The following is a 14002-nucleotide window of genomic DNA, read 5'->3' on the forward strand; positions in this document are numbered from 1 at the left end:
TCTAAAGTAGTAAAACGATTTTCCAAAGGCTTAATAGCAAGAGCCCAGCCAGTAGTACTTTCAAAATCGAACAAAAATCAGTGATTATTACTGAACAAAGTTTGCAGAAACTAAAAAGGAACAAAATCTACTCAGAATCCAGTCTCTCCAACAGTTATTTTTTTTCCTCTGTTCAGCTTTTGTCTGTATGCAGAACTACTTTTTTACACAGTTGTAATCAAAGCATAAATCAATTGGTGTCCTTTTTTTTTTTTTTTCTATTTTGGCCACACTGCAGGGCTTTGCAGCATGTGGAATCTTAGTTTCCTGCTCAGTGAAAGCCACGGATCCTAACTATCGAGCCACCAGGGAATTCCCTTTTTTCACTTAAGTTAATCAGATGTTCATATTACTATCAAGTCGACTAGTTAATTGACAATGATTGGTGATCAAACAGTTCATCTAGTAGACAAGCCCTCTTCCCACTAGGCTGCTTCCCACTGTACTAACCCCCATCCTCTCATTCTTCACAGACTTTCAAGTCACTAACTTCACTTTCCCCTAGATCCTGGTTCCGGTCCAATTCTCATCCCCTCTCAGAGCCATTTGTCAGCTCTTAAAAGAGCTCCCCTCTCCATCCTGGGTCTCGAGGGGGAATCTCAATACTCCCCCGGACCTGGGTCGCCTCAGTGTTTCCCGAGGTTCCCAAGATAAGGTTTCACAAAGTCAGTGCCCGAGGTCCAGGAAACGTGGGTCACTGATGGCCACGCTTCGGGGTTCTGTTTGGGAAGCCCCAGAATTGACTGGAGTAAGCGATTGCAGAGTCCTTGTCGGGTCAGGGTGTGGAGGCCGGGCCCAGTCCTATTCACGTGACCCGGCCCCAGGGAGAGGAGTTCGTTTTCCCACCAGAGGGGGCGCTGGGAGTGGCAGGCGGGGTCCCCCCCGGGGTACTCCTGGGCGTTGCTCTCCGAGTCGGGGCCCTGACGCCATCTCTCCGCGCCGGGGGCGGGGCGCGCTTGACGCCATCTCCGGGCGCCCGGCTGGGGGGGCGCTGGGTGTGGGGCGGCTCCGGGGCCGGGGATGGCGGCGGCCGCTGTTGCGGCGGCTCCGGGACAAGCGGGAGGAGCCCGGGGAGCGCCGTGAGATGGGCCGGTGAGTGTCGCCTGGATTGAGGCCGCCGACCTCACTGGGGCCAAGCAGGCCTGGGCTCGGTGCTCTGAAGGAAGTGGCCCCCCAAGAGCCCGTTGCCCCGCGGACCGAGGGAGCGAAAGAGGCCTCGCCTGGACCCCGGATCGCTTCTCACCGGCCCGGCCCAGAGAGCTGCCTTAGGTTCCTGCGCCCCCGCGGCTGTGTCCTGGCGGCCCGGGGTGTCCGAGTCCTCGGGGCGGGAAGGGGCCCCCAAACAAGGAAGCAGCGCCTGCGGGGCCTCGCCCTTACTCCTCTGCTTGAAATGTCGACCCGCCACTCTCTAAACGCAGAATTCCCAATTTCGGGCCTTACCCCTTTTGGGGTAGTGATTGGGGGATCAAGGGAAGCCTTAGCCCCTGTCCTAAGCTCCTCGCCCTCAGCAGATTCGAGTCTGGGGCTGGATTCAGCCTCTTGATTCTGGGCTGTGCTGGAAGCTCCGGCAGCTCTCCGGAATGGTCCTCCCTTTCCGTTAGCTCCGTTAGGGCCACAGGCTACGTCTTGCCCTGGAGAAATCCTCATTGAGCCTGTTAAGAGGCTGACGTTTCTGATTCCAAAATGTGTTTTGCGTTGTGGGAACCTGGTGCCCAGGCTTGGCTCTTTGTTACTCCCGCAGACCTTTTGCCTCTTTCAGTCCTTTTATTAGCCTCTGTTTGGCTAACCCCTCTGTGACCTAGAGGCAGATTTTCTTTAATGCTTTAGTCATGAGAGGCAAGTATCATTCTGGAATTGAAGATGTGACCCCGTTTTCTGTTGGAAATGACAGAGAAAGCTAACAGCTTTTCAGTTACTGGAACTGCTGGCAAAGAAGGAATGCACGACTGTGCCCTCTGTGTAACTTTGTGTTTATGGAATGAAGAATTTGTCTTTCCACCTTGTTTTCCTGTCTTCTTCCTTTTTTTTTGGATATATCTGCACCTTGCCGACCTTAAGAGAGAAATGCCTTCAGTTTGGCTTGAGGCTTGCAGTATTCTGTAGGACTTGGAAAGCACAGTGGGTAGTATCAACAATTTCTCCACATACTGGTCAGTATTACTTTCTTTGTTTTCAGAGATTAAGGCTCTGGTCTTCAGTGCATAATGTTTCTGACAGGTGTAGATTCAGATGTTGACAGTTTAGCAGTTTTGTTTCCCATTGTTGCGGTACCTGCGGATGAAGGCAGTACTTTAAGTTTCTGTCACACCTGATTCAGAACTTTGTACAAAGTTGTCACTTAGAAATTTTACACACACACACACACACAGGAGCCTGTTGTTTTTTACCCTGGAAATTTGTTAATAAGGCTTCCCTTTGAGTGACTCCCCATTGACCTCTTTTTCTGTCCCAGAAACATAAATAATTGTTCTTTTTCCTCCAGTGCCTCTTTTCTCATTTAAGTAACCTCCACATCTATGTTTTCATTAGCCCAGAATAAAGGTGAAATCCGTGAGACTGATTTTTTTCCTGCTTCCCTTTGTTCACATGGGGACAATGCTGAGTCTTCCACTTTGTGCATTTACCTGAAACTGGGATTGGAAATAAATTTAACCTTTGGTGGAATAGGTACAGGTAAAGAATGAAGAACACGGTGTTAAGGAAAACAGTGAAGTTTGACACTTGGAAATTTTTTTCCCAGAGATGTCTTCCTACAAATTAGAATTTAATGTGTTGTTACCCGTAGAGAAGAGGCTAAGGCAGGGACTCCTGGACTTTAATGTCCTTATGGCTTTAGAATTCGCTTTCTTCGTGATCCTGGGAATGGTCAGAGGCTAGGCTCCCGCTTACTCTATTCCTATTTCTGTCTTCTAGGCTCCCAAGCCAGTGGGGAGGACACTGCTTCTTATTACAGCTTCTCAGAAGCACCACTGGAAGCTCAGGTAATAGAGGCGCTTTGGATACCTTGTTGCAGAAAAACATCTGGAATCAACAGTGGAAAAACAGAACAGAGTATAATATCATAGAAATCTTTTTTCAGAGCGAAAGAACTGAAGCCTGATTGGGAGAAACAGGTGACAGATTTCATAGGTGTTCAGGTATTCAGACCGAAACAATACGTTGTGTCGGGGGACAAAAGCGTGTATGAAAGGTAATGGAGAAAGGGGAGAGAGAACTTTCTTATGAATCACAGAGACCTAAGATAGCGATAAAGAGGCGTGTTTTGGGGAGTGGAACCAGAATCTTAAGAAGTGGTGCCTAGAGCCTCCCTACCCAAGAAAAGGAACCATTGGCAAAGGAAGAAAGAAAGGGAATGAGTGAAGAAGGCAAATTGAAGGTGGCCCATGGGAGGAAAAGAAGTGTCGCCAGACTAGGGAACACAAAGTCTGTGTGAGGTCAGAAGAGTTTTGTTGCTCTTTAAAGAAAGGAGAAATAAATAAGTTCTAGAAATTGCTAGTACAGTCACTTTTCTCATAGGGCCCAAGTTTGAATGTAGTATTTTATGGGGCAAAGAAGATACTTATTTTCATAACATATTTAGGGAACAGCACTTTTTATAAAACAAGCAGACCTCAGGACCTATTGACACCTGGTTCCTTGGGGTAGTGGTCATATGAGGCAAAGGAGGAAAGGCCTGGGAGGGAGGAGGGGGATAGGTGAGATCATAACCCAAATTAGGCTGGGGAAAGGAAGCAAGGATGAGCTCATATGTTCAGGAAAGAAGATAGCACAGTAGTGTTTGGTGACAAAAGGAGAAACTTAAGGATCCAGCAGCAAAGACCATGTGTTCAAATCCACTTTAGGGGAAAAGGCTCAGAATAGTCAGGGTTCCCATCAGAGACACAGCTGATCATAACGCTGTTGGTTTCCCTGGGGTCATGGACCCACAGGTTATGTTACACATTTTTGAATGCTTGTCCTTGTAGCTGTGTGGTTTCTGTGATTATTTCTTTCATGTCCTTGGCTGGATGAGTGAGGGGGGTAGCATCCTTGTCTGCCTCTTTCTCATTCTTTTTTTCCCAGCAGTCCCCTTGGTTCCATCTTCCTCCATGGATGCAGTTCCTGCTCTTCCATTTGACTTGGTTTACCCCTGGGTTACTATTCTTTGCCTCTGATTTGTTCCCTAGCAGATGTGGGCGCCCCAGCCAACAGCACAGAGGGGTGCAGGGGAGCCACAAAGAAGCCCCTTCTGATGCCCCAAGGAGCAAGCCGACCCCTTCCAGGCTCCAGGAACACCACAAAGCAATATGAAACCTGTTCATGAGAGGAGTCAGGAATGCCTTCCACCAAAGAAACGAGACCTCCCCGTGACCAGCGAGGATATGGGGAGAACCACCAGCTGCTCAACTAACCACACACCCTCCAGTGATGCTTCTGAATGGTCCCGAGGGGTTGTGGTGGCCGGGCAGAGCCAGGCAGGAGCCAGAGTCAGCCTGGGGGGTGATGGAACCGAGGCCATCACTGGTCTAACGGTGGACCAGTATGGCATGCTGTATAAGGTGGCTGTGCCACCTGCCACCTTCTCCCCAACTGGCCTCCCATCTGTGGTGAACATGAGCCCCTTGCCCCCCACATTTAATGTAGCGTCTTCTCTGATTCAACATCCAGGAATCCACTATCCCCCAATCCACTATGCTCAGCTCCCGTCCACCTCTCTGCAGTTCATCGGGTCTCCATACAGCCTTCCTTATGCCATGCCACCTAATTTCCTCCCAAGTCCCCTCCTTTCTCCTTCTGCCAACCTTGCCACCTCTCACCTTCCACACTTTGTGCCATATGCCTCACTCCTGGCAGAAGGAGCCACTCCTCCCCCGCAGGCTTCATCCCCAGCCCATTCGTTCAGCAAAGCCCCCTCTGCCAGCTCCCCGCCTGGGCAGTTGCCACATCACTCGAGTACTCAGCCACTGGACCTTGCTCCAGGCCGGATGCCCATTTATTATCAGATGTCCAGGCTCCCTGCTGGGTACACCTTGCATGAAACCGCCCCCGCAGGTGCCAGCCCAGTCCTTACTCCTCAGGAGGGCCAGCCTGCTCTGGAAGCAGCCGCTGCCAATGGACAGAGACCGCGAGATCGGAATTTAGTGAGACGGGAAAGTGAAGCCCTTGACTCCCCCAGCAGCAAGGGCGAAGGCCAGGGACCGGCGCCAGTGGTCGAATGTGTGGTGGACGGACAATTGTTTTCAGGTTCTCAGTCTGCACGGGTGGAGGTGGCAGTGCCAGCACACCGAGGGACCCCTGACACTGACCTCGAGGTCCAGCGGGTGGTGGGTGCTTTAGCTTCTCAGGACTACCGGGCGGTGGCAGCTCAGAGGAAGGACGAGCCCAGCCCCCTCAACCTGTCCCACCATAACCCCGACCATCAGGGCGGGGGGCGGGGGCCAGCCAGGAGCTCCGCTGAGATGGCCGAGAAAAACCAGGCCCGAGGGGTCTCCCCTCACTCCCATCAGGAACCCCTGAAGCATAGACCTTTCCCCAAAGCAGTGGTTGTAGCCAATGGCAACCTGGTGCCCACTGGAACTGACCCAGGCCTGCTGCCTGTGGGTTCGGAGATCCTGGTGGCATCAAGTTTGGACGTACAGGCCAGAGCTGCCTTCCCAGACAAGGAGTCGACGCCACCCCCCGTGACCTCTTCCCATCTGCCCTCCCATTTCATGAAGGGCGCCATCATCCAGCTGGCTACGGGGGAGCTGAAGCGGGTGGAGGACCTCCAGACACAGGATTTTGTGCGCAGTGCCGAAGTGAGCGGGGGGCTGAAGATTGACTCAAGCACAGTTGTGGACATTCAGGAGAGCCAGTGGCCTGGATTTGTCATGCTGCACTTCGTGGTGGGTGAGCAGCAGAGCAAAGTGAGCATCGAGGTGCCCCCCGAGCACCCCTTCTTCGTCTATGGCCAGGGCTGGTCCTCCTGCAGCCCCGGGCGGACTGCACAACTCTTCTCTCTGCCCTGCCATCGGCTCCAGGTGGGAGATGTCTGCATCTCTATCAGTTTACAGAGCTTGAACAGTAACTCAGTCTCTCAGTCCAGCTGTGCTCCCCCAGGCCAGCTGGGTCCTCCCCGAGAAAGACCTGAGAGGACAGTCCTGGGACCCCAAGAGCAATGTGACAGTGATGGGAAAAGCCAGCCATCAGGCGAGGGCTCCCGGTCGGTAGAGCTCTCGCAGCCGGAGCCTGGTGCTCAGGCCTGCTGGCCTGCCCCGAGCTTCCAAAGATACAGCACGCAAGGGGAGGAGGCACGGGCTACACTGCTCCGTCCCTCTTTCATTCCGCAGGAGGTGAAGCTGTCCATCGAAGGGCGCTCTAATGCGGGGAAATGAACCTATCCCAGACCCGGCCTGGGGCTTCACCCCAGAGCTGGGCCTCACCATGAGTGAGCAGAGGATTTGCACATGCCGAGCAGGGGGTAGCTCTCTGGGCAGTGAGGTTGGTGGGGAAGAGGCGGCACGAAGGCAGCCTCCTGAGGCAGGGTCTGTTACCTGTCACCCCATGGCATCCTTTCAGAACAGCCCCCACTGGGGTGCTGTGATGGGGAGCAGCAGGCCTGGGCCAAGAAAGGAAGGGGGTGCACGCAGGATAAGAAACATTCCAAATATCAGGGCCCCCTGTTCTTTCCTCTTCATCCCTGGCTCCTACAAGGAGAGAGTTGGGCTTTGGGAGCTGGTGGCAGAGGGAGGGAGCAAAGAAAGAGCCAAAAATGATGATCCACAGCTTATAGTAGCAGTTCAGCTGTCTGAAGTTTTTTTTTTTTCCCTTTCCTTTTTGTGATGGGAGGGCAGAAGGCCCCATGGTTGGAAGTAAGAGGGTTCCCACCCAGAACTCTTCTTTTGAGAGCTGTGCACTTTAAAGGGTAGTTTTGTTACAGATGTTGGAGGCTGAGTTTTTTTGCAGGGGACTCTGCGTGACCCTTTGCTCCAGCCGTTTCCCGTCTCTCCCCACCATTCCTCCCACAAGGTTTCTAGCATCCCACCGAGAGAGAAGCCCCTCCGAGGCTCAGAGTGGAGACCTAGCTTGGCGGGGACCCAGTTGCGGGATATGAGGAGAAAGACCTGATGGCCAGACTGACCGGGCTCTAGGCAGAGCTTCCGGAAGGGCACCTGACTTAACAAAGCCCCTCCAACCTAGCATGCCAGACCCACTCTGAAGGTGTCCTGAACCCTGAGTCGGTAATGGTGACTTTCAAAAGAGCCAGTGAGCCCTTTGCCCCAGGCCCCACACCCGCTCCTCTGTTTGTCTTTGTCGTGCCTAAGTGCCTGCGCTGCCCCTACCCTCTGCTGACCGAACCTGTCTGCTTGGTGTCTTGTCCTGGGCCTAATTTTTAGCTGCATTGCCATTCCCTTTCTACAAAACTGGTTTTGTCCACTCTGACCAAAACCTCTAGTTTTTAGTGTGTAGGGGGTCTCTCTGGTCTCCCTTTCAGTTATCCTCTAGTTTTAAAAACTCAGTCATGTCCCCTCCTCTCCTGTAGTTGAACCGTTTGGCAGAGAAACAAGTATGGGACTATGCCCTGGATTGGGGCCAGTATCAGTGGCTGGGCAGTGCCCATCCTTAGGTTTTTACAGAGTCCCTCCCACCTTACTCCACTTCCTCTCCCAGCATTTGGGCTTCCCCAAGCCGTCTCCTCCCACAGCCAGCTCTAAGGTGTTGGGATAGTCTTTTTTCTTTTAATTTTGTCCGTGGGATTTTAGTTCCTCAAATCAGGGACTGAACCTCGATCCTCAGCAGTGAAAGCATGGAGTCCTAACCACTGGACCACCAGGGAATTCCCTGGGACACTCTTGATAATATTTCGATACCTGAAAGGTCTCCTAGATTTCCTTTCGTGGTGGAGTATTCCTCTGCAAAGGGTTGTTTCGATCTTGGTTGCATGTGCCCCCGTGTCTTAAGCCCGTTTTTTTCTTGACTTTTAGCATCAGCTTGGACTGTGGGATTCCAGTGGATGTTGAGAATTAGGCTTCCCCCATCAGCTTTCAGGTGGGTGGGTGGGTATTCTGTTTGTATGGGGGGGCGGTCTTTAGACTCTTGAAACAACTCAGGGTATTGTCCACTCAGTTCTCTGGTGAGGCTTCTCCCAGGGTATGACCCTGGCCTTTCAAGATGGACTGGCCACAGCCTGGCCTGTTATCCAGAGTCCCAAACCTCTGAGGTCTGATCTCTGCTCTGTCAAAGACTTTAAGCAAGTCTTGTGACCTCTCACTCTTTCACTTCCTCCCCAGCTGCCAAAAGGGGATAAATAATCTTACCTACCTCCTGGGGGGAGGGGGAGTTCTGAGAATGGAGTCATTCTTAGTGCTCAGGTGCTAAAGGTGGTTCTCCTGGGGGAACAAAGTGACTGAGACCTGCCTGTCTGCGCCAAGCCCGACACTCCACAGTTTCATTCCTTGCAAGCGGTTTCCTGTCAGTCAGCTTCTGGAGGCCTGTTCAAAGGAAACTGCTGACCCGATCACCTCAGAACCAAACCCCAGCCGTGTCTGGTGAACACTCAACCTTGTACACATTTGGGATCATGTCCGTTCCTTCTCTGTCCCCGTTCTCTCTCAGTGCTGCTTTCTCTGGCTTGTTTCTACACTGGGGCCCTGTGGGGCTGAGTCTTGAGGAATCCTCTCAGAGGCCTCATTTCTGGCTGCTCCACAAGCAATTCACGCCCAGTTTTCTCAGAAACCTCCTTTCTCATTAGGAAGGCTCATGTACTGCATATAGTGACAGGCACATAGTAAATAGTCAAGAAATACCCCCCGTGGGTACCACCCAAGCTTCTTTATGGGAGCAAACCTCTGTCTAACCAGATACACGCCAAGTAGTTTAAGTACAAAACCCCCTCGCTGCCCAGCCTGGTAACTTCCACTTAATTCTGGAAAGAGAAAATCTTGTGCACCTTGGCGAGCTGGGTCCTGAGCTTTCTGCTGCTGTTCTTCTGTCTCTTGCTGGTAAGGCAGTACCAGCACTTGCCCTGATACTGTGCCATGCATATGTAATACATTGATTACTTGACTTTGCGGAGCTGCAGAGGTATCTTGTGTGAAGTATGGTCTCCCAGGGAAAGAAGCTCTGTGCTCTAGATCCTGGTCAGAGCACTGGCATTCCCCTTACCTTTTCCCTCTGGTTCAGTCTTTTCTTCCAGGCGTGAGGAATGAATAACCTATGGTGTGTCCATTCTTCCTTGTGAAGATTTCATAAGTGTTATTATAAGAGACCTAAGAGCAGTTTGAAAGAGTGAGTGTTTTGGTGGGAAGCTGCCAGCTTTGGGGGGTAATGGGCAGTTGGAGAAGGCCAGTGTCAGGGGTAGGACATCCTAGAGGTTAGAAAGGAAGATGGCTAACTCTGGCGTTACACGGAAATGCCTACACCAGTTTGGGAGTAGGGGGACCAGGTGAAGGACAGGTAAGACATCCACGTCTTGGCTAACCATTTCTATCAAGATTAATGTACAAGGAGGGGGTTTGGCATAGGGGAAGGGGAGACTGGGAGGTCAGAGCTGAGCACTGGTAGCCCAGTGAGGAGGGGTGGCCAGTAGATCTGGACTGATCCTTCTATACTCTTGGTTCGGTTGGTTGTCACATCAGGGGCTTTGGTCTGTGCTGCTTTGCCACTGCTGCTGTCTGTTCACTGTCCTGCCTGCTGCCCTTCACAGCGCTTTTTCTGTGTCTTTGGCCATATAGGTGAGACCCAGGCATCCTGTCCATCCTTACCTGTGCAAGGGTTACTTTGTAGCAAAGTCATGTTGAGTAGGGATGGTATGAAATGCTGCTGGTGGGCTGGTGAATCCAAAGGGATGTGGCTTCATTGCATCTTGGGAGCCCTTTGGCTCCAATATCTGACTCTTGAAGAAGAGACAAGTGGGTCCTGTAAGTGGTGTTTTCTGTGTATTTGCTTCTTTCCTTTATAATACCTTGTATCCTGTTTTAAAAATTAAATGATGGGGAACCAGGTTAGGACCTGTGTCAGCATCCCAGAGAGGTTCATCTGACTCCAGTTAAATGGATTCTGGGGTTGGGGGAGGGTTTGAAATAGACCCTCAGGTGGGGTTTATTTTTATTTTTACCACTGGGCACCATAGAAGATTCACAGGGTGGTGGTATTATTTCAGCCCGCAAGAAGCAGGCATGTTGAAAAGTTGAGTGATCACACTGGAGATAAAGGGTAGATATGAGTTGACTGGGAAAGGGCTTGGGTCCGTTGGAGTAAAGACAACCTGGTTGGTTGAATTGGCCGTGGGAGATTTAGGTTACAGTCTTAAAGCAAATAGTGCAGAGGCCAAGTTTTAGGGAGACTTCTTGGCCTCTGAGGCTAAGTTTACTAAACCACACTGAAGCTACAATACTTTCCAGATGGGAAGAAGTGTACACTACAGTTGAAGATCTGAACCATGCGAGGTTGGATGTTGACCAGGAACCTATTAGCCCTTTGCTGGGAAGCCTTCACCCTCCAGCTTCCCTGGGATAGACAGGGCCTCCTGCATTATGCAATAATAAAAAACGCATCTGGGTCTTTGCAGCTGTCAGTTGCTCTTTCAGCTCTAGGATCCATCTTTGGGCCACACGTCTGGTCTGGGCCCAGGATGACGCTGGCCCTTGAGATGCTAGAGTTGACTGCACCCTCTCCTTACCTGCAGACTATGCACAGTGCCTGGGGCGGAAGGAGGAGAGGTGGTGCAGTGTGCCCTGCTGAGCCTCCCCAGCAGGAACATTAGTAATAAATGCACTTTTCACACTAAGGTTTCTTTATTAGTTCTCCTATTAAGCCTAGATCCTCCCCTGGTAGACTGCAAACTCAAAAGTCTGTGTGATTCCCCCAAGCCATTCTACTGCAAATGCCCAGCAGTGAAGATGGCCTCAAATTGAGTTCCTGTCTGCAGTGTGTGTGGCGGCAGCCCATGTGCCTTTACCTATTGTCAAACTTGCAAGCATTTATTTTGGTCTTTATGACTGTCATGGGGACTGAGATTCTTCAAAAAGAGAGAGCGCACGTGCGAGTGTGAACAAGCTGATGACACAGTGGTTTTACATCCACTTCCCGCACAGGGAGTTTGCACATAGTTGTGAGCTACGAGTGGTTAGTGCATCACCGAGGTTGCTAAAGGGAGGGTTCGTCTCTCATTTGCTTGACACTCGCATTCGAGAGAAGCTTATGTTGGGGAAGAGACTGACCGTACTCTTGGCAAACTTAAAAGTATTAAAAATAAGGCTGTCCCCTACAACCTCCCTCGTCACACACAGGATCCCTGTAGCCAAAACAGTATATGTTCCAGCTGCAGAGAGCAGACTGCTCTCAGCTTGCACAGCACCTTAGGGGAGGGAAGAATATATGGGTAGGGAATGGGGTGGAGAAGGGAGGATGGGGATGTTGTCATCCAGGTGGCTTTAGGGTCCTGAGGAGTAGTAGAGGACGGCACTGGGGAGGTCTGATGGATGGATCTGATTTGTGTAGGAGTTCCCTGTAGATAAATTACTGATCCCCCAACTACTATCCCCAGTATGTAATGGCTAAATTAATATGTAATCAACTGCATTGTATCTAAAGCCTTAGAACTAGTCAGGTGCTCCCCCCACCCAATACCATTTCTTACCCTCTAATCCTACCTGATCTTTAACAAAGCATTAATAATTCTAAGGATAATCTCTATTTTGTTGTGCTTTTTTGTAACTGTTTTAAATAAATCAATTTGTACTGTATATTTGTACTTTTGTGAGATCCTTTTTGCTGTTTTACCATTTTAAGTCTCTGTACTTGGCTACACACAGATTGTATTTTTATTGTTAATGCTCTTCTTATGGATACCTGCATTTAACTTGTGGACTATGTAAACACAATATATATCAATATCTATATATCTATATATCTATCTATATAAACTACTAGCTTTTCCTTTTGGTGTTTGCGCCTTCTTCATATCCCAGCCTTAGATGGTGGCCCTTGGGTGGGGGACCGGAGCCCTGTGTGACAGAGCTTGAACTGGAGAGCAGGTGGCACCCATCTTTATGCGGTGGGCTCGGGGCAGGTTGTGTGAGCTAGTCCTGAACCGTGGTCTACACGTTCTGTTGTATCTCAGGGACCCAGAAGTCTACCTGCAGACTCAGATACTGTACTAGCACAACCACAAGGACCTGTAGATGCCCTCACTGTTGGCCTTTTTTCTAATTCTATTCTCAGGAACACTACCAGAAACTTTGAGTAAGTCATCTCCAATTCCAGCTACCACTTCTAACTTAGCTCGCCACTAGTAAGGGGTGAAACACTCAAGATACATAATAGTCACTCACATTCATTGAGCACTTGCCATGTGCCACAAAATCTACGTGCATTATATATTAACAACTACTTGTTGCTAGTACTATTATTTCCATTTTGTGGGTAGGAAAACGAAGAGGTTTAAGTATGTGCCCAAAGTCACACAGCTATTAATTAGTGGTACAGAATGTTAAATCCAGGCACCTAATTCCTGAGTTTATGTTAACTCATAGTTTGTTGTAAAAATTAAATGGGATAATTCAGGAAAGTGCTCAGAACAGTCTTTGACACATAATGAGTGCGCAACCATTTTTGAAACATCCCAGGTAGAACTTCCAGTGTGGGGCTCTGTGAGGAAGACATTTGGCTCAAATAAGTATTTTCTTTAAAATGTCCAGTACTTTGTAATAGGCTTATTAAAATTTTTTTATTTTTCAAAACAAGTATTTCAGCCAGCCTGGTAGGAATTAACCCTAGTTTGGTGGGGGGTCAGTTAACACTCTTTAAGTAGCCTTGAACCTACAGAGGTTAGGGAGGAGTCCAAGTTTATGATATTGGAAGAGGTCCACATTCCTGGCATAGTTATTTTTCTGGCTACAACTTAACTAGGGCACTTCCTTCTGGACCTCGGGATCTATAATTATCTAAACTGTACACAACCTTTGGTGCAGGCTAAGGAAAGTTTTGTGCTTGTTGTGTACCATCATAGGCGGCTTTTTAGAAATGACCTCAGCTCTTGTCTCCTCCATGGTCTGGCAGCCATACAAACTGCCAGGGTAGTCATTTAACTCCTGTCTTGACCACTATTGACTTGAGCTCTCAGTATCACCTTAACTCTGGATTTTCTTCAGTGGGTTTTATTATCCTACCTTGGCTCTGGGGACTACATAAAAAGATGGGCTGTTACCTCTTCTCTCAAATATTGAGTTCCCTGGCTCTATGTACCTTAATATTGCAGCTGTTTCTATGACTGTATCCCTAAATGCAAATGACTGCTGTCTAGGGTAGAATTTTAAGTTTGGCAGACTGAATTCTGCTGGGCAAAGTAGTTGGTACCTAGTCCTCTTTAGCAAGTGCCAGTCATGAGGAAAGGTGTCTGCTTCTGAGTTTGGAAAAGGTATGCTTAATATTGCTCAGTCACGTCTGGCTCTTTGCGACCCCATGGACTATACAGTCCATGGAATTCTCCAGGCCAGAATACTGGAGTGGGTAGCCTTTCCTTCTCTAGGGGATCTTCCCAACCCAGGGATCGAACCCAGGTTTCCCACATTGCAGGTGGATTCTTTACCAGCTGAGCCACAAGGGAAGTCCAAGAATACTGGAGTGGGTAGCCTATCCCTTCTCCAGTGGATCTTTTCAACCCAGGAATCGAACCAGGGTCTCCTGCATTGCAGGTGGATTCTTTACCAACCAAACTATCAGGGAAGCCCCAGTCACAAGGAAAGGTGTCTACTTCTGAGCTTGGAAAAGGAAAGCTAGGTTGAAATAGCTCTTGGGACCAAAGGTGAGCCTCATTAGGGTTGTGGGCATGGACCCTCACAAAGCCGGCATCAGTTCTTTCTCAATGTTGTGATTAACTTGTGAAGGGCCAGATAAGGGATCTCTGCTTGGAGAACCTAAGTGGTGGAGCACCCTCCCTTGGAAAAAGACAATCACTGGAAGTTCCTGCCTGAAAACTTACATCACTTCATTTGCTAGAATG

General features: G+C 49.8%; 1 protein-coding gene across 4 annotated transcripts in view; it reads left to right on the plus strand.

Moving 5' to 3' along the window:
- Positions 1 to 1005: 1005 nt before the first annotated feature.
- Positions 1006 to 14002, plus strand: part of ATXN1L (ataxin 1 like) — a 29403-nt gene continuing 16406 nt past the window's right edge. For 2 of the 4 annotated variants that reach the window (XR_016035799.1, XR_016035798.1), the window contains exons 1-3: positions 1006 to 1131; positions 2953 to 3020; positions 4209 to 6038. Coding sequence is in view for 2 of the 4 variants with exons in the window: in XM_055412396.2 (XP_055268371.1) it covers positions 4326 to 6392 (2067 nt within the window). In the remaining 2 variants the exon portion in view is untranslated. Of the gene's footprint in view, positions 1132 to 2952; positions 3021 to 4205; positions 11745 to 14002 lie in introns of those variants that run through there. The other 2 variants (XM_055412396.2, XM_055412395.2) reach the window with 2 other exon arrangements.

The sequence above is a fragment of the Moschus berezovskii genome, chromosome 22 (assembly GCF_049115385.1).
Source record: "Moschus berezovskii isolate FMDL1 chromosome 22, NW_MosBer_1.0, whole genome shotgun sequence".
Taxonomy (NCBI): Eukaryota; Metazoa; Chordata; class Mammalia; order Artiodactyla; family Moschidae; genus Moschus; species Moschus berezovskii.